Genomic DNA, 24,392 nt, shown 5'->3' with positions numbered 1-24,392 from the left:
GGTGCTTCCACTCTGAAAACAGAAGGGTCTGCAATGTTAACACTTCCTAGCTGGGAAGCAAGTCTCTTTGGACTAAGAGCAGAAGGAAAGGCTGCACTGAATTATAGCAGCTATCTTCCGTTGCCTGTCCAATCCCATGAGAAGATTTCACCACACTTTGCAAGAGAAATCAGGAAGGCTAAAACCAATTATTGTTGATTTGCTCCTACAGTGCACAGCAATGAAGCACCATTGGTAGTGGTGGTTAGTTTATATTCCAGTCTGTTTCCTCTAAGCTGTAATCTCTCCCTATACATACACAGGTCTATGCATGTAGCATGTCATTCTTCTGAACATGGTCATTGAATAAAGCAGTACATTAAAAACAGATTGCAAGTTGTACATGTCGGTCTGTTGCTGTCAGCTGGCAAAGGCTGATATCTGCAACTCAAGTAACAGTTGACTTAGGGGCATAATCTGACAATAGTCCCTTTATCTGTCCATTAAGTGGAATAGAAATAACTTTTGAAGTGTGAATAAAATAATATGGAACTAGGAACAAAAAGTTTATTGAACTGGTTGCCGTCTTTTCACCTTCCAGGTTTACAGAGGAGGCCAAGAAGGAGCGACATCCCTTTGCATATCTACCCTTTGGAGCGGGACCCCGTGGCTGTATTGGTAGGAAGATGGGTTTGCTGGCGACAAAAATGACTCTGCTGAGGATTTTGCAGATGTTTCGGTTTAAGACCTGCCCAGAAACTGAGGTTTGTACAAGCAGAAGCTTAAAGGCCCCACGTGTCAACCTCACTGGGTTGACAGTTTATCCTGGACAGGATGACTTACTTGCCTTTGTGAATTTCTCTTCATTACAGAAAACTGATAACCACTTTCATATTAAGTAGGGACGAGAGACCCTAACTGCATGCTTTAATCATAATGTGATTTAACCCTTACAATTTTTGTAATAAAACAGTTACACGCCCTTGCCTTGATGGAGAGCAGTGTATCAACACTGCAATCAAAAAACATTGGTTTATACAGAGAGAAGAGGTATATCTCTTTTCCTCTTAGGATCTCAGCACTTTAGTATATGCCTGTTGCTGCACATATTGCACCTGTCACTTCCTCAGCAGCTCGAGAGTTTACAGAGTTAATTTCTTTCTGTTCAGGTCTACCGTATACCTGGGCAACTACTGCTTCAGCCTTTGGCTATAAATTCTATTTAATATACTACCACAGCTGACTGTAAAACAAGCACTTTACTGCTTCCACAGTAATCCTGGTATGAATTGGTCCCTGAGCAAAAATGTCTGTCAGTATGTGGGATGGTTACGTATACATAAATGAGTACGTACAATCAGACTTAAGTTGTTGTTTTGTCTTTCAGATTCCTTTGCAGCTGAAATCGAAAGCCACACTTGGACCAAAAAATGGAGTCTACATTATCCTAGAATCTCGCTAAAAGAGAATGTACATCCTGTAACCTCCTGGAATGGGACCTCTTGTTTAATGACTTATTGAATATTATTAGTTTTCAAATACCCAAAGACAGGTAGGAACCTGAGTCCCACTGAAGGTCAGCAGATGCTGCCTAACTGCCACCTTGTGGGAGAGGTTCAAGTCACTTTTTAAAATGAGATGTGGGCTTCACAATCACTTGATGGTTTTTGAATTGCTGTGAATAATATCTGTAAAGAAACGCATGACTTTTGCTGGCTTTTCTAATTACACTTCCTTTCACTCTTCTTATAGAAGGCTTTCTCCATGCTTTAGTTCAATGGATGGAGCAGGTGTTAAGTGTACACTAGATTTACGATAGGTTTTAATTACCATTCATTAGCTAGTACATTTTGCTGATGCACTTATAAACCCATGCTTTAGAAAAAGCCCAAGAGACACCACAGTTATAGCAGAAGAGTTGGAATCCAGAGCATTGGATTTTATCCTGAACTCTGCTAAAAATCAAAGCTGGATCTCCTGCACAATACTTAACCTCTCCTTGTTCCTGTAAAGTAGAAAAGGCGGTATCTTCTTCATGCTTTCTAAGTGTTCTGAAATACACTTAGATTAACAATTTGCACTTGGCTCATTGCATCAACATGCCTGAAGAAGAATGAAGAGTTCCCCCAGTTGCCTGTTGGATTCCAGTAACTAAGACCAAAAAAGTGAGGTGATAACTGTTTTGCTAGTTAACAACTGCTGTTGGAAAGGTTGACAAAAGTAAGGCATGAATTTAAAGGAAGCAAGAGGATTGGAGAAGCTTTAAGGATATTCAGATGATGTTGGTATATCTGCCTCACTGCTCTGAGGCCTATACTTTCCAAGCATTGCAGTTGACACCCTTATCTCATTGAATCGAGGGTTTGGCATGCACTAAAGCCGATGGCCAGGGAGTGGGATCCAGGATCATCAATCCCAGCAGTTCTCTTGGCTACTTATGTGACCCTGCAACAAGTCATGTCCCAAGTGCTAAGTGATGTTCTGTGCTAGAGGTTTCCTTAAGTACAGCGTTTCTCTTGGTGGGATGCACAGAGAAGTGTCGTGGCAGTGGTGCGAAGAGACCGACTGCTCAGCTTCCCTGCAGGGATTGCTGGAAGCTGCCATCTGTTTGCTGCTCCCTAGCTGTAGTTCCTCTCCAGCATGCATCTTTTGCTGCCGCCTTCACACATGCTGCCTTCACACTGATCAAATTGCTGTGTCTCATTCCTGAAAGATTTTGTCTTTTTTTTTTTCTTTTATGGGATTTCTTTTTTAATCAGATGTGTACAGGTAACAGTGAAGTACTGTCCTGGCAATTGTGGAATTGTTCCTATTTATGGGGAGTATCTCTGGTAGGCTAACCAGAAGTGCCCTATTACAGGTTATGAATTACTGATGGAGTAACTATTATTTGAAAAGCAACAGACTGTATATGCCTTAATTTCTACAAGTTATCCATCACCTTTTCCTCTTGAAAGCAGTGTACTGCCAGCTGATTTACTGTGCAGCTTATAGATACAAGTGGCAAAAAGTTGGACAGTCCTTGTATGGTCTGTTGTTATCTGAACACTGCTTATCTAACCTGCTTATCAGAATCCTGTTTGTATCCTTGGTGCTTATCTGAGAGCTCCACTCACGTGTACGGCAGCTGAACAGCTCACGTTGCTGTGGCTGAACAGCATTGTCATCGTGAATGCCATGTTAACTCTGCTGGGAGAAAAACAGTGCTGCAGTGGCTGCAACTGTGCATCACATTTTACAGGCTTGGAAATTGCACTCAGAATTTTTCCCTGCTGCTTCTAAATTGAACAGACAGTACACAAGCAACTAAACTCAGCTGAGCTGATACAGTCAGCAGACACTGTGCGGCCTTCCACTGTACCAGAATGCTTAACGATGCTGCTCCTGTGCTGGGCTTAGCCACATGCTGCTGGAGGAACGGTGCTGCTCTGGTCCCTGGGAGCACCCACTCAGTGTTTGCAAAAAGTGAGACATGAGACTGCCAGCAGCTCTCCAAAAGAGAAACAGGTAACAGCACAGTAACCACAGGCATAAGGAAGTTGATGTAAAATAATTTTTTCTCCTTGGTACCTGTAAGTGTGTTGTATTGCTCAGCTGTGGGTATGTTTAAAACTGGGCATGTCTGCTTTACAAGAAGCTATTTGTCATTCTCTGAGAGGTGATATGAAGGAAAGCATCTATTAAAACCATCTTCTGGGACTTTGCAACGATTACTGAAATAAGTCAGTACAAAATAGTATTTATAACGACTGCTGCAATGATAGAAAGCCTTTACAGTTTTGTACTTTTGTTAGGTTTTATACTTCAGTCTATTTGGAGTCAGGCATTAGAAATTACTATGCTGGGCCGATTGCAAATGTGAATGCTCTATTCTACTTGGCATTAAACAACAGAATTTCCTCCATATGTGATACTTTCTTAAATGACCGACTGCTCATTTCCCTCTATTAAGTGATGATTCCATCTTACATGCTGCTTCACCTTCTCCTGGGCATTTACAATACTAAATATGCTGAAAGCATCTACCGTTGACTCAGGAACTGTTGATTTTGCTGCTCTCCAGGTAGCGGTCAGCTGCTAAGATGTTTGCTCCCTGCACTGCTGGGTGCAAGGCAGGATGCAGGATTCCTTCCACTGCTAGGATTTTGGAAGCAGCGAGTCACAGACTAGATGAGAAATGCAAGGGTGTTAGTTAGGAGCCAGCTGGATGTGGCCTGCAAAGCCTACACCTGGCTCCAGTTGAGCTCTGTAAGTGGGGGGCTCCAGACCTCTGCCAGGGGCAGGGGCACAGCCCAAACTGCTGTTTGCTTTTGGCTTGCCTACCATCTGTCTTGGTGGAACAGATGTGCTACCAGGATGAGGAAACAACCTTCACAGCTTATCCTTCTCCTCACACAGTATGGGAGTGAGCGAGAGGTGGAGAAAGTGAAAGATGATGGCATTTTTCATGGTCAATACCAGTTTTTGTATAAATTTTGGGTTTAGGGCAAATGACTCTTAAATCTGTTCATTTCTAAATTCAGCCCTAAAAGCTGTAGGGGATTCCACTACTTAGCAACAGCATTTCTAAGGAAGTTTCCAAGAAATCAGAAGGGTCACCCAATGTGGTGTGCTCAGAGGGAGGGGAAAAAAGAAAAAACACATTACAGGAACTTCAGCAGTCAAGTACCTTTTAATTGATGATACATGGGAAACTTTCCACTGAATTTCAGAGAGTGGTAATTTATCTCTCTTGGATGTTACCAGAGAAATAACAGCTAGAGAAGTAACAAACCCAGCCACACATGTGTGAATAAAAGTTCTAAAAATATCATTTGTATCTGAATTAACCACCAAAATTGTTATTAAAAAATCTCAACTTTTTGCATGTTTCCTGGCGAAAGGGTAACACAGTTTTTCAGTTGAATCAAGCACGGAACAAGGGCTTTAGCTATGTCAGATCATAGCTGCTTATGTTCAGAGCAAGGAAGGCACACCATCAGCCTTCTTATTTGCCATGAACATACAGATAACACGTTTTGGTAGAAGTCTTACTTTGCACAAGTAGTTCAAGCTTTCATGCATCACGTTGCCCTTAATGAATGTATTACTTGCTGAGATAAGATTTATCATATATGTTTTACTACAGTCTTTCAAGAGGAAGAATATAGCCAATGTGCTTTTCCACTTCCTGGATTTAAACATATGACTGGGGGTATTTTCATTTAGGTATTGCTCTGCTCGCTTTACAGTTCATACAAAAAGAGCGTCTGCACAGCCTTGTTCTGGCTAACCATGGCTCAGCTCCTAGCTCACAGTGCAGGTAGTACAAAGTAGCCCAACATCCTCCTGTCAATCAGGATTCAGGTGAACTGGAAAGAAGTGCTTCTAGAGTAGAGGTAGAGATAAGGTCTGTCATAAACAAACATGTCTTGAAGTTTTTATAATCTGTAGCTAGCACGTACTTTTTTAGAAGTAGCGATAAATGCAGGATGCCAAGTATCTGTGCATCAGCAGCTTTCATCCTAAGAAATGCCCAATAGTTCAAGATTCTTGTTTATGTGCACGTACTGACTGCTCAGCGCTAATAACATATAACATCTTTTGCTGAGAGCAGTTGAAGATTCATCTTAGTCTTGAGATTTTTAACAGTTTCAGCTCTGTGCCTGAAGACTACTCACAGTTCAATGCTTTTCTCCAGCAAGAAAGTCCAGACACCTTGGTTACATAGGTAACTAGTATGTCCCCTGCAACTAAATACATCTAATGCAAGCAAGAGATACTCATTCTTCCACAAGTTATAACAGAATCATAAGGATAATTCAAAGAAAGAATGTACTGTTAAATAGACAGTGCAAGCATTGCATTTCAATCCTAAGCATAATATTCTAGAATGAGGCGTGAGTCACTTTCTCATCTCCTCACTCTGTATGCCAGCACTCTCTCACTTGTAGGCACAGCTAAAGTCATTAAAAAATTCTGCTCTCACAAACGAAGTACAGTAGTTATTGGTAAAAAAAGTCAACAGCTTAAGTACCACACCTCAAAGCAATCCTTGTTCTGGTCCATAATTTTGTTACTTGTTTTAAATGAGAAAATCAGGAGATTAAGTCCCTGTTCCTTCTCAATAAAGGTTTAATTTTTGCAGCTCTGTTAGTGAAGATTAAGTAGGGACAGAAAAACAGTGCTGCTAATAATTTAGGCAATGAGTTGAGTACAAGAGACAGATTGTACAGTCTCATCTGCAAACACTTCAATGTCTACCATTGTAGAAGACTATTAAAAAAGGAGGCTTTATCAAATTCTGAGTCGAAAGATAAAAAGGTAGCAGGGGGCAGCCTCTGAACAGTGAACACTGGTAAGGATCTATCCTGAAGCAACTGTAACTGAATATTATTTAAACTTGGCAGTTACAGCCAATGTTCATGTTACAGCCATCAGTGAATCCATCTAGTAAATACACAGAAGCCTCAGAACACTGTAGAACAGGAAAAGCTGACACCTGCTAAAACAATAGGAGACAGACAGAGGATTTTAATTCTAAAATATCCTTTTTGTCTTTTTACTCCTTGACTTCCATAGCACAGAAAGGATAGAATAACTGAATGCTCATCTACCCAAACTATACAACTTCTAAAAATCACTTTCCTCAGTTACGTCAAGACAAATATAATGTTTATTTGAGCTACAGGTAATGATGACCTGTTTTGCTGCTACAGCATTCTTGCACATGCCTGGTCCAAGTATTCTATTAGATACTCTGGATAAACCTGCTGCTTCTCAAAGATGACAAAGATAGAAGGGTTTGAAGAGCTATTCACACAGCTGTCGTAGAAGTTCTGGTTATCCTTCAGGGGAGGGCGAACATAACTCGACCTACCAACAGTGAACTCTCCCACCAACACTCGTGCCTGAAACATGGTCTTGCTGCATGAACCTTCCCTGCAGTAGGCATCAGAATACGATGCATCCCTTGCAAAATAGCTTCCTGCAGAAAAGACATCAAGACAGTGTTGGTAAGACACCAAAATTACAAAGATGGAAAGAATACAGAGTAAACCAAACACACAACAAAAAGCCATGAAGCAGTTCACAGATTATCTTTCATTGCCTATCATTCTTAGTGAAAATGACCACTATGTATTACTTACCCTTTTATTTTTGATAGTATACATGCTAAAAAGCCAAACAGGTGATGTTCTAAATATTATTGCTTTTGTCAAAGGCTTCCCTTCTGACTCCAGACTTCCACCCTCCCCCCTCTCACACAGGTTCCTCTCCTGACACAGGCTACTAATACTCATTGAAATAACTTTTGAGAGTACTTTCTGAGTATTTTGCTGGGTGAGTGGACAGTCAGCCTCTCTCTTGACTTGTTCTCTTGATTTGTTGATTCTTTCGTGTACATCGAATGGTGAGTATAATTTCCTAGTAAGGCAATAAGCCTGTAACCAGGATGGTATTTATGTTCCTGGCAAAAAAAAAAAGCAACCAACCGTGTAGTTCCATGTTGCCTACTGTAGGAGCTGGAAGAAATTGAAACAGAAGTAGGTGTGGACCATAACAGAATGGAGCACAGGTGCCAAGGCCTTCCATTAAGCCTTAGCTCCAAATGATCATTGTGAAAGTCAGCAGTATTGTCCACAACCAGCCCCAGATTGGCCAAGCATCCCCTTTCTAGTTTTACACATCTGCAGTGACTACTGTATATTTTTTAGCAAGCCTAAAGTTAAGAAAAGAGCTGAAAAACAACCTTTGCCATAGACTGTCCCATTAAGGCCACAGATCCGCCAGTCAAAGTTTTGATGACAGATGGCATCAATGTGTTTTTTACTGGTTCCGTGAAATAAGAAACGTTCATCTGTCTTTCCACCATTGCTCTTCTGCATTTGTTCCTTCTGCCTGTAACGAGAAGCAGCATCATTGTAGTTCCACAGTGGCTAGACAGGTTCCAGCTGTGCTAGCACTCAGAGGCAAACTCTGAAGATCTTTACATTAAGACCTAAGCTTTGAGCAAACAAGATATTGTGTTTTCTAGCTGGGTACAAACATGCTTTCATTGTACACAAATGCCTCCAGATACTTAGTAACTGAAAATGTTTTGTTCCACCCATTTGGTGGGTGTAGAAGAACTGGCATTAATTTTTTGCTAAACATGAGTATTCGTGGTAAGGCTTTCCCTCAGTGAGTCTTGCTTTGAATTTTGAAAGCTGTTTCAGTTTTGACCAGCTACAAACCAGTGTTTCTGGCAAATGGGGCTGATGTCCAGCTTCAAGGCTTCAGTGGAAAGCAGCTGCCCTGGACTCAAGCCTGGCAGACATCAGAAACATTCACATCCACAGAGCTCATCTGAATATTCTGCGCTCGAATTCTTGACTGAGTTCTGGTTTTGCTGGTACCTCTTCATTGACATTGTTGATTCTGAATAGATATTTCCATGGGGAAGTGGAAGCAGATTCTGAAATGCAGCTACATTTTAAGAATGCATAGCTATACATACAACTGCTTGTAGCTGTCAACTAACATACAACTGTAGCATACAACTAACTGCAGAGACAACAAACTTCATGCATGCACACTGGAGCAGTATTTTACACGTACCATTGATACAGTTCCCAGAGTGATGGGTTCTGAATTCTACAAATCCTTTTAATGTGTGTTTTTGGCATTGTACGTTGAAAGTCCCCCTTGACTTTGTTGTATTCTTCAGAAGAACTGTCAAGCTCAATCAGCTGTATAGGAAGAGATTGAAACATTGCTCTCATCTTTTACTAAATCATAACAAAGCCACTCTACCTACAGGTAGACCACTCAAATCTTTAAAGTCTTTTCTGTGAAAAAGAGAGATGAGCTGCAAAAACACTCTAGGAAACAAGGCAGATTAGAGATTCCTACTGTATAAAAGTGAACCCAGCTAGGGAACAGGAACTCCTGGGGGTTAAAATACCCAGCTTGCTTGCCCAAAGCATGTTAATGGAACAGCATGCTTTTTTGCAAACAACCCCTTTTACTTTCTAGGCCAAGATACATGCATCTGCATCTGTTGAACAGTACCTAAGTACTCAGAAGTAATCAGTACCTAGAATCATAGAATCATTAAGGTTGGAAAAGACCTCTAAGATGATCTAGTCTACCCATCCTCCCACCACCAGTATTGCCTCCTAAGCCAAGTCCCTGAAAAATAAATAAATAACAGAAAATGTATGTTGCAGCAAATCAACAGCCGTGCACCTTAAGTCTTTTTTGTTTGTACTTCCCTATGGCCAATGAACACAAACTACACTGCCTGTCTTACATTGAACCATTTTCAAGCTTCTTGTCAGGTTTTTTCTATAGGTATAATTACTATCTTTGACTGAGATGGTGGTTGAGGAAGGCAGAAAGTCAGCAAAGGTAAACCATGCAGTTATTAGCTGGGTGTGTTACAGAGGCACAAAAGTTCACTTCAGTGGAGTTATGCTGTCACCCTCATGCCAACCTGAACTCTGCTGATTTCAGTGGTGCTCCACAGATGTACAGCTGTCTACTTACATAAACCTCAGGGCCTGGCTACCCTGAAGTTTAGAGGCATGATTTACATCTGATGCCTCAGGACATGTTGGCCTTCTTTAAAACTAAGCACCTTGGGCATCAGTAACAGTCTTGCTAATACTGTAATTTGCCTTCAGGCAAATTTGCCAAGGACTGGGATAAATACGTGGCTGTGAAAGTCAATGCTACCATGGTTATACTATCGCTATTTGTTAGTTTAGACCTGGTTCCAGTTTCACTTCTTGGCCTGCCCAGTGTGACATCAGGCTCAAACTGAGAAATCCCTCTGCATTACATTACTCTCAATTACTCATCTACAAAGGCACTGGATTTAACAAGCCTGCATGCAAGAACACCGATGGAAAAATGAAACAAAAAGCTCAAACCTTGAATCCCAGCTCAGGCAGAGCAGATTTGTCCCAGTGAGATGGAATCCTCCTAAGTTCTTCTGTGTTCTTAAAGCCCCTGTATAGTACAAGACAGTATGAAAAGAAAATTAAAACAAATCCTTCTTTTTATGTACATGTGTCATGGTTTGACCTAATTTCTGTGATTAGGGGGTGAAGGTACCCACAGATCCATGCCCTGGGAAAGGCAGGGGGGAAATGCAAAAGGTAGGGAGATGGGCCTGGATGAGAAAAAACAGTGGCAGCAAGCTAAAGGAAAAAAAAAACCACAACTTAGTTTCCTAAATATAGTAGCATAATGTGAGATAATACAATATGGTTGAAACCGAAGCTAGTAAATCATAAAATGCAAAAGAGGGAGAGTTTCCAAAACCAAAGTCCTTACTCTAATGCTGTAGGTGAAGCAGCCAGGGAGCAAAGAGGGGGAAGTCTTGTGACTCCCAGCCCGTTTTAGCTTTCCCTCCAAACAGAAACATGAAATCTTCTGGGAGCTGTAGTTCATTCTTCCCTTCTGAGACTAAGGGACCGGAAATACCAGCAATGCACAGAACTGCAGCATTAAGTCTTTAAAACTCAATGTGCTACACAGTGTTATGATGTGCAATACCAATGAAAAACCATCAAACCGTAACAATATGATAGTAAGCATTTTTGCCAAGATAAGGGAGAAAATAGGCAACTTAACACACTCAAACGTTTCAGAATTGGCTTTTCAGTGCAGTAGATGAAAATATTTTTCCACATTGTTATGTCAAGACTTATGGCGGGAAGCAAGATGCCAAATGAGCAAAGAATTTTGACATACACTGAGCTAAACATGAAACTAGTTCTCTTAGTTGTAAAGAGTTGAATGCACACAAAAAAGCCTCGCTACATATGAACGTGTACATAGCTTTGCAATATAAAAATGCACCCACTACATCAGAAACAGAGCAGATACAGCCCTCTCTTTCTTCCACCATCATTTCAGTTAGTTAAAGTCTTTAGCTGCTGCTCCTTCTTGTGGAGTTTAAACCAGTGTGCTGCAAGGGAATGCATTATAAAAGTTGGTTGTTACATGGAATTATATAAAACTTCTCCATTTTCAGACTTCCACCTTTTGATCCACTTGTGCCAACTACTGCTTACCTCTCAGATGCTCTGGTTGTTCTCACGATAACTGTTTCTGAACTCATACCGAGCTTTGAAAATGCATCTCAGATGTCAGAAAAGGCTAGTGCTCATACACTTTATTGCTTCCATCTGTATCAGTTGCTCTAATAAATAAAATAGCTCCCTGCTACAAGCAGCTCCATACAACACTGCGATATGTTGAATTATCCTCTACATTTGCATACTTTCTGTGGGAAAGTCCAAAATTCCTTCACTCCTAACGCTCCCGTGTTGCCTGGCCTCAGCTTATCTGAGCTGGAACACTGCCCTGGCTAGGTGACGTTGCAACAAAAGTACGTCCCTTCTCTCAATTTCTTTACAATTGTTTTAACAGATCTCTTTCACCTTATTAATACTTTTCTTCAAGACTATGCACTGAACACTATTCCCAGTACACTATACCCATCACCTCAGAACAAGCAGTTGCAGTTTACCTTTTTCTTATCCTTTCGACCTCTGACTGAGACACAAATTTAGGTCTTCTGCACACCTTTCTCTCTGTTTTATAGCGTAGATTTTTCTGAGTCATGGCTGGGGAAGAAAAAACAAACAGAATGTTGTGTTTTAACCCGGCAGCTAAGTACCACGCAGCCATTCATGCACTCCTGAGTGGAATGGGGGAAGAGAATAATAAAAAAAAAACAAGTGCAAGACCTTGTGGGTTGAGAAAAAGTCAGCTTAATAAGAAAGGGAAGAAAACAAGAATAAAAGCAAGTGATTCACAACACCAGTGCTCACGACCCACCCACCCATGCTAAGCGAGTCCCCAAGCAACAGTAGCCCCTCCTGGCTGTTTCCTCATTGGTGAGCTTCGTTACTGTTTAAGGACACGCTACTGGCCCCGCTGTCCCGACACCAAAGCAACCAGGCTTGGTTTCTCAGGGTCCCACAGGTGTTCACGAGTAAAATCTCATGACACCAGGGGTCCCCACACTTCTTCTAAGTGTGGGAAGAATTCTAAGACATTCTTCTAAGAATGGCCAAAAAGGCAGTAACACGGAACCAGAAAATTAACTCTTTAACTCCCACTGTTCTGCATGATGTTCTGATGTGGAATACAGACAACAAAAAAAGCCACAAAACCACAACACTGGCCAACTTCCCCAGGTGTATTGTTCCACATGACACCCTATGGTGTGGGTTATCCCTTTGGCCGGTTTGGGTCAGCTGTTCTGGCTGTGTCCCCTTCCACATTCCTTGTGCACCCCCAGCTGCTTGCTGGCAGGGCAGCACAAGACTTGACTCCATTTAAGCACTGTTCTGCAACACAGAGAAGGATTCCAGTTTCAATTTTCCTCTTAGCTTTGTAAGGAATGATAGACTCTGAAAGCTACAGAAATTTTGCCTTTGTTGTTCTATAAGCTAATCATAAACAAAAAGGATCTCTGTTAAAAAAAATAATCTATTTTTGATCCATGGATTGTATCCCCTCCTCCTCAATTTGCATTCAAGATACTGCTTTCCTTCATGTATTTATAGATTTCAAACTCTGTAACTGACAGGTGTGACAGGCCATTCATTTTTACTGACCACCACCAGAGACAAATCGCAGCAAAGTGAACCTTAGAGTTATCCTGGGTCTTGGATCATCATGTAGCTGCTATCACGTCATCCTTGCAACTAAAGGGCAGTAGCAACCAACAAAATTGAGGCCTCATCTTCAGAGAGAGTGAGAGAGAGCATATCACTTCTACCAGAAGCTTCCCAGCTTTAGTGCTGGTAGTAGTATCAAGGGCGATGTTAGTCTTTCACTTGCTGGCACACATTTTTAAACCTACCACAAGAAACCCTTAAAAATGAAGGGTTTGGAGGAATAGGAAAGCCACTCTGCTGTATTAGCAGCTCTTACAAGAGTTATGAGAACTCTGACAGGAGCTCTCTACGTACAACTGAAGGTCAAAGTTATGAAAGGCAAACTCAATCTCTTGTATTAACATAGTTTAAGACAATAAGTGACCTGGAAGAGAGGGAAAGAGAGAGAAATAAAAAATAATAAACAAAACAGAACATACCCCCAAAATCCAGTTCATATTCATGCACTCCTGCCTTGAAGTTCAGCTTTGCAGAATTTCCCACAGTGTAAGCTTTCTCCAGGTCATCACTGCTTACAGTGGCAGCTGCTCGATCACTATCCTGTCAGGCCAAAACCAGAAGAAAAAAAAAGATTCACCCGGTCTGTTACATACTAGCAAGTTCAAAAACCAACAAGTATTATAAAGTGGCTGCAGGCTGTACCAGACTTCATGCATAGAATCATAGAATCCTTAGAGTTGGAGGGGATGCTTAAAGGTCTTCTAGTTTAACTCCCCCACAATAAGCAGGTACACCCACAGCGAAATCAGGTTGCCCAAGGCCTGATTCAGCCTCACCTTGAAAGTCTCCAGGGATGGGGCATCAACCACATCTCTGAGCAACTTATTCCAGTGCCTCAACACACTTACTGTGAAAGACTTTTTCCTTATATCCAACCTAAATCTACCGTCGAGCTTAAAGCCATTTCCCTTTGTTCTATCGCCATACACCCTGCTAAAGAGTCTGTCCCCTTCTTTCCTGTAGCTCCCCTTTAGATATTGAAAAGCTGCTCTCAGGTCACCTTGCAGCCTTCTCTTCTCCAGGCTGAACAGCCCCAGCTCTCTCAGCCTGTCCTCATAGGAGAGGTATTTCATCCCTGGGACCATCTGTGGCCCTCCTCTGGACGTGCTCCAACCGGTCTATGTCTCTCCTGTAGTGAGGACTCCACACCTGGACACAGTACTCCAGGTGAGGCCCCACCAGCACAGAGCAGAGGGGCAGGATCACCTCCCTCACCCTGCTGGCCACACTGCTTTTGATGCAGCCCAGGAAACCACTGGAGAGTGGCTTGGCAAATATATCAGCCAACTCCCTCAGGACTCATCATGACCCATAGACTTGTGGACGTTCAGGTCATGGCGGTCATGAACCTGATCTTCACTTACAGTGGGAAGGACATTGCTTCTCCAATGTCCTCCTACCAAACCAAATATTTGAGGGCTGTGTGATGAGCAGTTATCAGAGAAGGCCAAGACAAAGAAGTACTTCAGCTTTCTCCTTGTCTATTATTATCAGCCTGCCTGTGTGACTTCCTCGGGGGGATGCATGATGGTAGCTCTCGTAAAAACAATGTATTAAGCAGCTGAAAAGCAGAGAAACCACCCCAAAGTAAAAGCAAGGAGTGTTACAAAGATTGAAGTTACACAGTGAAGAGTTCACAGGGAGCACTATCGTTGAGACTGCACATTCACCAGTCAGACCTTAACAAAGACACACAGAGTGCTACTGGAATCTCAGAAAAGGAAGATTTAGGAGCAGTGACAAGAATGTATGTAATGTGACCCTATCTGACATGACTCACTGAAGAACTATATGTCAATGCGACTGTGACTCAGCAGTGACTCATCCCATCTGAACTAGTCATATTTGCAGGAAAAACATCTCATTATACCTTTAAAGCCCACCTGTGAGGTGTATGCAGGGGGAGAGAGGGTGACCAAAGAGTGGATATAAACACTTCCCAGTGATTCTGAACTCTTAGCACAAAGCTGACATTCGCCCCATTTGTCCACACTTACTTTTTTTCCATACTCCCGCCACACGCCATGTTCATCTTTCCAGTACCAGATCCATTCTGTTGTAAGAATGAAGTGGGGTGGTTTGGTCACAGAGGAGGCTGTGGAAAGACGTCTGACCTTTTTAAACCCAGACTGCATATCCACAAAAGAGATGTATGGGAAGATAAAGCCACTTTCAGAAATAGGTTTAGAAGATCTATTAAAAAAAAAAAAAAAGAAAACAACTTTGTGAACTTTTACATATAGATTCTGAAGCTCATCACAAATCTGCAAATTAATTCAGCATCACTCAAGACCAGAGCACAGATCTGTAGTTTCCACAATAATATCAGTTCTGTCTTGTGTTTGTACACATTTTATATCTTCAGGTGCCCAGGGTATTCTAGTGCTTCCACAGCATGGGATGGGGCAGAAAGGGAGGATGGAAAATTCCATGCTACCTCCACATCCTCCATATAAAATAGTGAAAGAGAAGATTACTTCTAATCATGGGATCAAACTGTGTATTGACAAGCTCTAACCAAAGACAGCTTCTCAAAAGCACATGTGATACAATCATACATCTACAGTTTTCCACCCAGGATTAAGACTTCCCATGGTAGAAGCAGTAAGAACTAGTTATACTAGTTTTTCGGAGGGAGAAATACTACAGCCTATGAATTAGATCCATAACATCACGATGGTAGGGCATCCCTGGCCAGCAGACAAGTACCTGCAGAGTTGCTCGCTCACTCTCCCCTCCCTGTCCCTGCAGGGCAGAAGGGAGAAAACAGGAAGAGCAAAAGCAAGTAAACTGGGGGGCCATGGTAAAGACAGCTTATGAAGTGAAGGAAAGAGGGAAAACAAATAAATAAACAATAATTTAAAAATCAAATCAAGACAAAATGCTCAACACCTCCCATGGGCAGACCATGCTCAGTGAGTTTCTGAACAGCAGTCACCTTAAAAGCCAAAAACTCAAACTCTCTTCACCTAGCTGAGGTTCCATTGCTGAGCATGACATTATATGGCATGGGACATCCTCTCAGCCAGTTCAGGCCAGATCTCCCAGTTTCCTGCCCACCCCCAGCTACCCATCTGTGGGGAGGAACGGGACCAAGTGGGGAAACAAAGAGAAAACCTTGACTCTTTGCAACCACTGTTCAGCAACAGCTACAGTACTGGCCTGTTATCAACAGTGTTTTAGTTACAAAGCCAAAACACAGCCCTTTATGAGTTGTTAAAAAGAATTTTTTAACTCCATCCCAGCCAGCTCAAGTGTGGTAGCCCAGTGGTCCTATACAGACCAAGGCATGCATAAACCATGATGGGTCAGACCTCAAGCAACAGCATATGAACAAAGCAAGGTCAGCAGAATACCAAATGCAATAGAACTGCAGCAATTTATAGCCACCGAGGGCCTGTTCCGTTATTGCATGTCCAGAGGGCAAACTCCAAACATTATTAAATCTTTTAAGCGTTTATACCTGATGTTATTGGGGTCACAATATTCTTTTTCTATTTCTTCCATACTCTCCAAGTCCTTCCAGGTAGTGCCATCAGAGATCTGCCATCTATACGGCAAGTGAAAATGAGTTCTGATACACTTATCTATAAAAGTAGAGGAAAAAAAGAGATGCATTATTTTTACAGTCTCTGAGGATGACTCCAACATTTCAGGCACATGCACCTAGCTGGTGAAAGTATCAAATGCATAGCTATGGAAAGGGTTCAGGTATGGAATCATTGCAAGCAGACGTACTGAATTTTTCAGCATGGTCAAGCAACACTTAATTTCTGAGCTCAGGCAAAAGCTCAGTTTCTGCATGCAGTAGATTTTCTTTGTCCATCAAAATTGTTAACAAGCTCAGTTGTAAAGGACTGAGCTGTGCCCTCAATTTCGAAGACAAAAATTTACAATATCTGAGACCACAAACTCATATAAGTCTATTATTTCAAATATAGTTTAACAGCATAGACCCAAACACATAAGATTAACCACTTAGGCCTATGGCGGTGCTGATGAAAAAAATAATACTCAGTTTTAAGATGGGAGATGGCTCAATAAGTGAACAGCCTTAAGGGTCCAGTTTCTAGTCCACTAGTGAATAGAACAGTGGTTGCAGCATCCCAGGTATCACGGGTGTCACTCAGAAATCATTCAAAGAGTCAGAATGCAGCCATCCCTCAATAGCAATGAAGAACTAATCACCAGTACACGTATGCACAGATTCCAGACTAGCTTTCACTGGAGAGCAGCTGGCAACGTAACAACACGAAGTTAAGAAGACACTTCGTATGAGAAGATGTGCAATACCTCACAGAGGTACCGCAGGTCAAAAACACCAAGTAGGAAAAAGATGACAAAGGGACATCCCAACAAAAGTGGCATTTTTCCTGGACAAGTCAGAACCTTTTCAAAGGGATACAGAGCTCAGACAGATGGAACGGAAGAATGCTAGAAGAAATGAGGGAGAAAACAGATTTCACAGTAACTTCTGCAGTTATCTGCAAACAGGAAGGACCGCTATCATTCAACAGTCCCTTAGATGAACCCAGCTGAAGCAGCCAATTGCAAACATAGGCTAATACTAGACATTTCAAAGCAAGATTAAACAACTCCTTTGTGTGTTAGACTTTCATACCAGCATTCAATACTGCAACGTGACTTAACCACAAGTAAGCATAAGCTTCCCTTTCATGTCAAGGATTTCTATCACTTTCTCAAAAAATAAAAACAGACTGAGCATGCTGCAGTCACAACCTACCTTCAAAGATACAACTTGTGTACAGATTATACAAACAGATCTGTTCCACTTCATTACTGGTAGATGTGGACTCCTGGCTAGAGCTGTGTTTTCTCTCTAGAGAGGGGAAATTATAAACCTTATTAGTACTCTGGTTTCAACAAGTTCTCTTAGAAGTGTAGCTATGAGAAAATGCCTAGAAACAGAGCGTTTATTTACAAGAGCTGCTCTGAAAGTAACGCCTCCTATTTTAGGATGTTGGTCCATGACATGAGAGGCAGATGTTGGTGACATGACAATAGAGGCTGAACCTTCCCATCAATATCCCATTGTATTTTGTTGCCATGCAACAGATGGCAGCAGAGGAGCACTCTGTCACAATGGCGTGTGACATGGAAGCGTGAATGAAGCAAAGGTGTGTCACTGAATTCCTCCATGCCAAAAAAATGGTACACTCCTACATTCATCCATGCTTGCTGAACATTTTTGGTGGCCAAACAGTGGACATGAGCACAGTGAGGTGGTGGGTAGTACATTTCATCAGTGGCAACAGCGATACGAAAAACAAGCCACATTCTGGAAGGTCAAGTAGATTTTTATGAGCGTGACATGCAGGCTCTTGTTCATCACTGATGAAAATACACAGCTATTGGTGGTGACTACACTGATTGAGTTCTGTAGCTGAGCGTTTGCTCTATCAAATAGCGTTATTGTGCTCTTTGTTGGAGTTTCCATGGAAATAAATAGGAGGCATTACTTTCAGAGCAATACATGTATATCCGTGCTCACCTTTGGAAAGACACTGAAGCCTTTGGTAGCCTTGTATGCACTGAAGTCCTACTCCTTTATCACATAGTTGCTAAATATAACTCAGAAGCAGTTTCAAGCTGTCACCACAAAATAAGAATAGAATCCAAAGCCTCTCCATTTCTGGATGGATCTGAGTTATCTGTGCATACTATATAGCTGTTCAACATAGGCAGCTATAAACGTCAAAATTTGATACTTTTGTAAATCAAAACAATTAAACTGCAGGGAGAATAGCAAAGAAGAGCATACACACACTTGCATTTTCCATTCTGCTATCCTTTAGCTTTCCTGCTAAATTATACTAAGTGACAACTCTAAGTAACTTCAAAATACAATAAGAAAACTGTGTCTCTGAGAAGCAGCTAGGATATAGCTGTCAGTGAATTCTTGTGCTAGATGATGGGTACTTTAAAGAAAAAAAAGGAGAAAATAAAGTAGTTTATAGTTTTAAACAGTTCCCTACTCATTGCTTACGTGTTTTCACAAAGAGAAATCACAGATCCCCCTATCTCCAGTTTCCATTATGCTTTTCTAACTCCAAATATAAGGATTTTGTTATAAAAACCAACGACTTTATCCATTAGACAACCATAATGCCTTGAAATCTACTTTGCTTCAATTTAAGACGTGTCTCTGCCAGTGACAGAAGTCCACACATCAAGACATGAAATTTGATTTTCTCTTTTTCAACAGCATCTATGCGACTATAGTGACTACAGTGATCTTCTGATGTTCTCAAAAGACATTATAATGTATTTACCTTTGCACGGCAAAGACTTGTTATCTTCTGTGTCATGCTTGCTTCCCTTGCTATTTTGTATGGCATACATATTTCTGTAAATGGACGGCAGTTTCTGGATGATATCTGAACTCATTCCCTGTCTCTCCAGTTTCTCACAGCATTCAGGCTTTGAGAAGTCATGGGACCGCTTGCAGCTGCTGCCAAATCGGCACTGTCCCCGCAAGAAGTACTGGCAAACATGCAGTTTGGTGCACATCTTTTTAAAGGTACAAGATCCATAAGGTCCATCACCTTTGTTGTAATGCAAGCAGACCTTGGGTAGGGGAAAAAAAAAAAAGAAAAAGAAAATGTAAAGATTCAAGCAGAATACGCTCATATAGACTGTTTGAATTCAAGCTTCATTTCTAAATTTGCATTTAGAAGATGTACAGGTTTTTTCTTCTTGTTTTCCCTGTTACTGTCCAGAAAGATCTTGCAGCACACAACAATTGTGTCAGAGACAGTCTCAGCAAATGGTATTTTGCTCAAAATGACATACATGTCGGGCAGCGGATTTTATTGTGTTGCTACCGTAACTCTTTGGTTTTCTAGCTTCAGAATAGCAAATTTCCTCAGTGTGAATTTGATGTTAAGAAGAACTAGGTCTGGCTAGCAGGGAGTTAATTTTCTTCACAACAGCCCATACACTGCTGTGTTTTGGCTGTGAAGCCAAAATGCTGATAACATACCATGGCCAAAGCTTTATCTTCCCTCCACAGACTGGAGCAGCCAAGACTGCAGATAGGACGAAGCTGAGCTAAGGTGGCCAAAAGGGCAGTCCGTACCATATTAACACAGCGCTCAACAGTACGATCTGAGGGGTTTGGGTATGCCCTCTTACAAGTTAGACATTGCTTAGAGACCAGAGGAGCATAGGTCTGCCTGTGAGTGGTGGTGAATTTGCAGCACTTCATTTCTTCCCCTCTCTCCACCACTTATTAAACTTTTTATCTTATTTTCTCCCATTTTTAAATCCTATTTTCTCCCAGCCATTCCACTGGGGCATGGGAGTGAGCAAGCAGCTGTGTGCGTGTTGCCAGCCAGGGTCAACCTACCCACGTAGGAGAACAAAGGTTGCAGATTTCATGCGTTAGATTTGGATTATGGTAACCAAATTGATACCCAACACCTCCAGCTAACGCCACACCTCTTTCACTTTGCGACGGTCACTCAGAAAGGCACAAAGAACAGTCACACAGCGCTCACCTCTGGCAGGAGGGTAGGGTCATTTTGGAGCAGAAGCTGGCGGAGTTCATCGTTGCTAAAAGTGCTGTCGAGTCCGTGCTGTCTGAGCACAGAGTGGTTGTGGGGAGAGTAGAAGTCGTGAACAAACTTGCATTCCTTCCTACGAAGCAAAATGAAGATAACGTATTCGCACACTGTGGTACCCCGCCTATATTACGTGAAATAATTTTAACAGCATGCCAAGTTAGCTAGCTGCAGAAACATCTGTGGCACTGCTTTGTAATGTAATTACATGATTACATGACTGCTCTGAGGGTAAGTGCCTCGCTACTTCTGATTTACTGCCCTCAAAGCATTACTGCAGCCCGGCAGCACTGGCACATCTGACCTGCGGCTCACACCTATGCACGGGACAGCAACAAAAAGGCAGAAAATGCCCTCAGCCACCCGAAGCAACACAGCCTGGCTTGTAGTGGGGCAGGCGAGGGAACTGCGGGGAAACGACGGTGAGACAGAAAGGAAGCGACGGAAGCAGAACAGGGCTCTCACAACCTCTGCTACCTCTCAGCCTTGAAAGGAAAAGAACCGAGTTTTGAAAGTACCCTCCCCACACGGAAACGGAAGGAACGCAGGAGGAGGGCACAGCTGGCGCAAGGCCGAGGCCCGAGCAAGGGCTCTCCTCGCCCCATCTGTTCCGGGCCCTGAACGCCCTCGCTCCCCCCGCAGGTCCCGGCCCTCACCTGGCCTGCTGGTTGCGGCAGACGCCTTTCAGGTGGTACTTGCAGAGGTGCAGCCGCCCGCAGCCCCCTCGGCAGCCCGCGCCGTGCTCCAGGCACAGCCGCAGCGAGCTGGTGGCCACCACCAGCACCGTTTCTTCCGCTGCCGCCGCCGCCGCCGCCGCCGCCCCCCCCGCCTCCGCCTCGTCGGGCGTCCGAACGAGCGTGAAGCGCTGCGGGTCCCGCAGCACCGCCGCCAGCTGCTCCGCCGTGGGCCGGCCCGGCAGCCGCCGCAGCAGCTCCTCCAACTCCAGGCTGCCGCCGCCGGCGCACAGCACCCGCAGCACCTGGGTGGGCAACACCATGGCCGGCCCCGGCTGCTTTCCCCCGGCAGAGCCGCTCCCGGCGGGCCGGGCCCGAAAGCGACTCCGCCTCCGCCACTCCCTCGCCTCTTGGGCGAGGAAACGAAAGCGAAACTGCCTCCTGGACGGCCGAGCCAACGGGAAGGGCCGGGCTGCGGAGCGGCTGCGGTCCCGCCGGCCGCGAGAGGAGCGGAGAGCTCCCGGCTCAGCGGGGATTGCCGTCATGCCCCGCTGCCGCCCTAAAGGGCACTGAGCCCGCTGAGCAGCCCTCATTGCCCTCATGGGGCTGGCGGCATCACCTCAGGGCTTTGGTGATGTCATAGGACCATAGAACCTCCTCGGTTGGAATCATAAGGATCGTGGAATCCAACTCCTGGCTCCACATAGGACCACCCAAAGAGCAGACTGTCTGTGTTGTCCAGGTGTTTCTTGAACCCCAGCAAGCTCAGTGCCACGACCACTGCCTTGGGGAGCCTGTTCCATGCTCACCACCCTCTGGTGAAGAACCTCTCCTTAATACCCAGCCTGACCCTCCCCTGCCTTCCATGGCATTCCCTCAGCTCCTGTAGCTGTCACTAGAGAGGAGATATCTATGATGAAAAACTGTGACGTTAGAAAGTAAATTACTTCTAAGCACACCAAACACGAGGTATGGTCAGTTATCAGGCATACAATTACATTTTGAACAGAGAAATATTCTTGGGTACCTACCCTGCAGGAGTCTGGAACTGCTATGAAAAATTCAAAATCTCAGCCAAGGAGGACATAGATCTACTAACTGTACTCAAAGGACATTCATCTATGTCCCAAAGAGAGAAATGACTCTCCGGTACCTATCCTAGAGGAGTATGGGGCTACTATCCACAATGGAAAACCATTGTATCATAGAATCATAGAATCATGAAGGTTGGAAAAGACCTTTAATACCATCTAAGTCCAGTCGTCAGCCTATCTCCACCATGCCCTCTAACCACACCCCTCAGTGCCACATCCACACAGTTCTGGAACGCCTCCACAGATGGTGACTCCTCCACTTCCCTGGGCAGCCTTTTCCAACACGTCACTACTCTTTCAGAGAACAAATGGTTCCTTGTATCCAATCTGAACCTCCCCAGGTGCAGTTTGAGGCCATTCTTTCTCATCACAGTTACCTGGGAGAAGAGGCCAACCCCCTCCTCTCCACAACCTCATTTCATGTTGTTGTAGAGCTCCTCTGATTCTCCTCCAAACTAAACGATTCCAGTTCCCTCAGCCTCTCCCCATAAGACTTGTGTTCCAGACCCTTCACAATTTTGTTGCCTTTCTCTGGACACGGGGCTTCAATGTCTTTCTTGTTGTGAGGGGCCTAAAACTGAACACGGTATTTGAGGTACACCTCACTTGTGCCTTGCAATATTTCAATTAAGAGCTCAGTCATGGGTATCTTTGGGTTATTTTGGCACTGCTGGTGCTGCACCACTTTCATTCAGAGGTGTGCTGTAAATGAATGTGCAAAGTACCGTTATTTAATCTGGAGTGCCAGCAGCAGGCAGGGGCACTGTGAGAGCTGACGGTGAGTCTTGTTAAACTGCTTACTTTTGGAAGCTTCCTGTTGAACTGCTTCCTTTTTTTGGCCAGTCAGGTTCTGTTGCGCGCAGGTTCATCTGGTTGCCTTTCCCCTTGTTTCTTTTTATTTCCTGCTTCCCCTTGAGAGATCAGGAAGGGAGTGACAAAATGAGAAGCTGGACAAGTACACTGAGCAGAACAGCTACACTATGTCATTCAGAGGTTCACTCCAATCTGTAGCCTGCCTCCAACACAGGATGTCACCAGGTGCCCTGGGGACAGTGTGAGAGGCTGTAGAATTATTGTCCTTCACTCCTTCTTTCCAGCCTCTGCCAATTACATATCCTGAACCACAAAAAAATGTTACCTTCTTGACTGATTTTTTTTTCTTCTGATTTTATAGCCACTTATATCCTCCTTTGTTGTCTCTAAGGCACTGGCACAGCTGCCCAGGAAAGCTGTGGTGCCCCATCCCTGGAGGTGCTCAAAGCCAGGTTGGATGGGGCCCTGGGCAGCCTGAGCTGCTGGGTGGCAGCCCTGCCCATGGTAGGAGGTTGGAGCTTGATGGACTTTAAGGTCCCTTCCAACCTAAGCCATTCTGTGTTTTTTCGATTCTGTGACATCATCCTGTAGCTTGGGCTGTCCTCTGTTCTCTAGCTGTCTTGCCCCAAAGAACAGGCCTGCAGATATTATGCAAGATGTGAATGTGCAAATGCATGTGGTGGTTTTTCAGTGTTTATTACTTCCGTCTTCTGTTGCTTTTCTAATAATTCCTGCTGTTTAATTTTGTTGATTGCTTTTGAGGATGGAGCGTCACGGCTCATTTGGATCTCTTAAACTCACAGGATCTCTGTGCCCTGTAAATTAATTTTTATTTTATGAGTTCATTAGTAGAGAAGACAAACAAGCATATCAAACAAGGACTCAATCCCCTTCTGCCTAAAAGGGGAACATAAAAGTCTAATCTAAAGTGTGAATTTGCTAAGTCATCACTTCATTAACTCATAACTCTTGTACCCATGAGCAAGATTGTTACATAGCTGACGGTGAGAGGACCCGTGTCTTCTCTGTCACTAGGAGGCATGAAAGCCTCGGAATCCCAGTTGCTGTTGGATCCACCTTAGAGGCTTTTTTGAGGAAGCTGATGTATTTATACCTTTCATCTTGGAAATGGCATGGCATGGCATAGAATAGAATAGAATAACTCCAATTGGAAGGGATGTACAAAGACCATGGAGTCCAACTGTTTGGTCTATACCATTTCTTTAAGTTAGCGGATAATGAAGAAACTTCCTACTGTTTAATATGCAAGACAGCAAGCTGAAGGTGATGGTGACTGCTTAAATACCTGTAGTCCTATGTGTTGCTCTCACTTTGACCTAATGGTTCCTAGTATGCATCAAACCTGAGAAGGTGTCAAGTGAAATCCCATGTTGAAGCTGGTGTCTTCACAGAATTAACCTTTTATCCTTAGATCTCAATCCTGACAAGTAATAGTTCAGAAGCCACTCAGTCACTGAATAGCCAGAACTATCATTCTGTCATTTTTTTTCACAGGATCAGAAGTTGAACTAGAAAAACAGCCAAAGGCTGATGTAAGGGGAAGATTTGCAGAGTTTCTTTTGAGTA

General features: G+C 43.3%; 2 protein-coding genes across 8 annotated transcripts in view; one reads left to right on the top strand and one right to left on the bottom strand.

The window, feature by feature from the left end:
• TBXAS1 (thromboxane A synthase 1) overlaps nt 1–3,883 on the top strand; it is a 250,185-nt gene extending 246,302 nt beyond the window's left edge. For all 6 annotated transcript variants that reach the window (XM_040658534.1, XM_040658556.2, XM_040658528.1 and 3 more), the window contains 2 exons: nt 581–743; nt 1,367–3,883. In XM_040658534.1, coding sequence (XP_040514468.1) covers nt 581–743; nt 1,367–1,441 — 238 coding nt within the window. In that variant the 3' untranslated portion in view covers nt 1,442–3,883. The remainder of the gene's footprint in view (nt 1–580; nt 744–1,366) is intronic.
• A 749-nt stretch (nt 3,884–4,632) lies between these two features.
• On the bottom strand, nt 4,633–21,511 carry PARP12 (poly(ADP-ribose) polymerase family member 12). 2 transcript variants are annotated; one of them, XM_046910042.1, is made up of 13 exons: nt 20,881–21,511; nt 20,162–20,300; nt 18,935–19,229; nt 17,386–17,481; nt 16,105–16,228; nt 14,639–14,834; nt 13,061–13,181; nt 11,483–11,579; nt 9,876–9,954; nt 8,560–8,690; nt 7,712–7,860; nt 6,839–6,946; nt 4,633–5,346 (listed from the first exon to the last, which is right to left on the bottom strand). In XM_046910042.1, exons 1-13 carry the CDS (start codon nt 21,498–21,500, stop codon nt 5,315–5,317), a joined length of 2,187 nt encoding a protein of 728 aa, XP_046765998.1. In that variant the 5' UTR covers nt 21,501–21,511; the 3' UTR covers nt 4,633–5,314. The 2 variants fall into 2 exon arrangements, with proteins under 2 accessions (XP_046765998.1, XP_416333.5); XM_416333.7 differs by having other exon boundaries at nt 4,633–6,946.
• Between the last annotated feature and the right edge of the window lie 2,881 nt (nt 21,512–24,392).

Source organism: Gallus gallus, chromosome 1 (genome assembly GCF_016699485.2).
Source record: "Gallus gallus isolate bGalGal1 chromosome 1, bGalGal1.mat.broiler.GRCg7b, whole genome shotgun sequence".
NCBI classification, from domain to species: Eukaryota; Metazoa; Chordata; class Aves; order Galliformes; family Phasianidae; genus Gallus; species Gallus gallus.
This window is presented reverse-complemented; position numbering and strand designations above follow the sequence as displayed.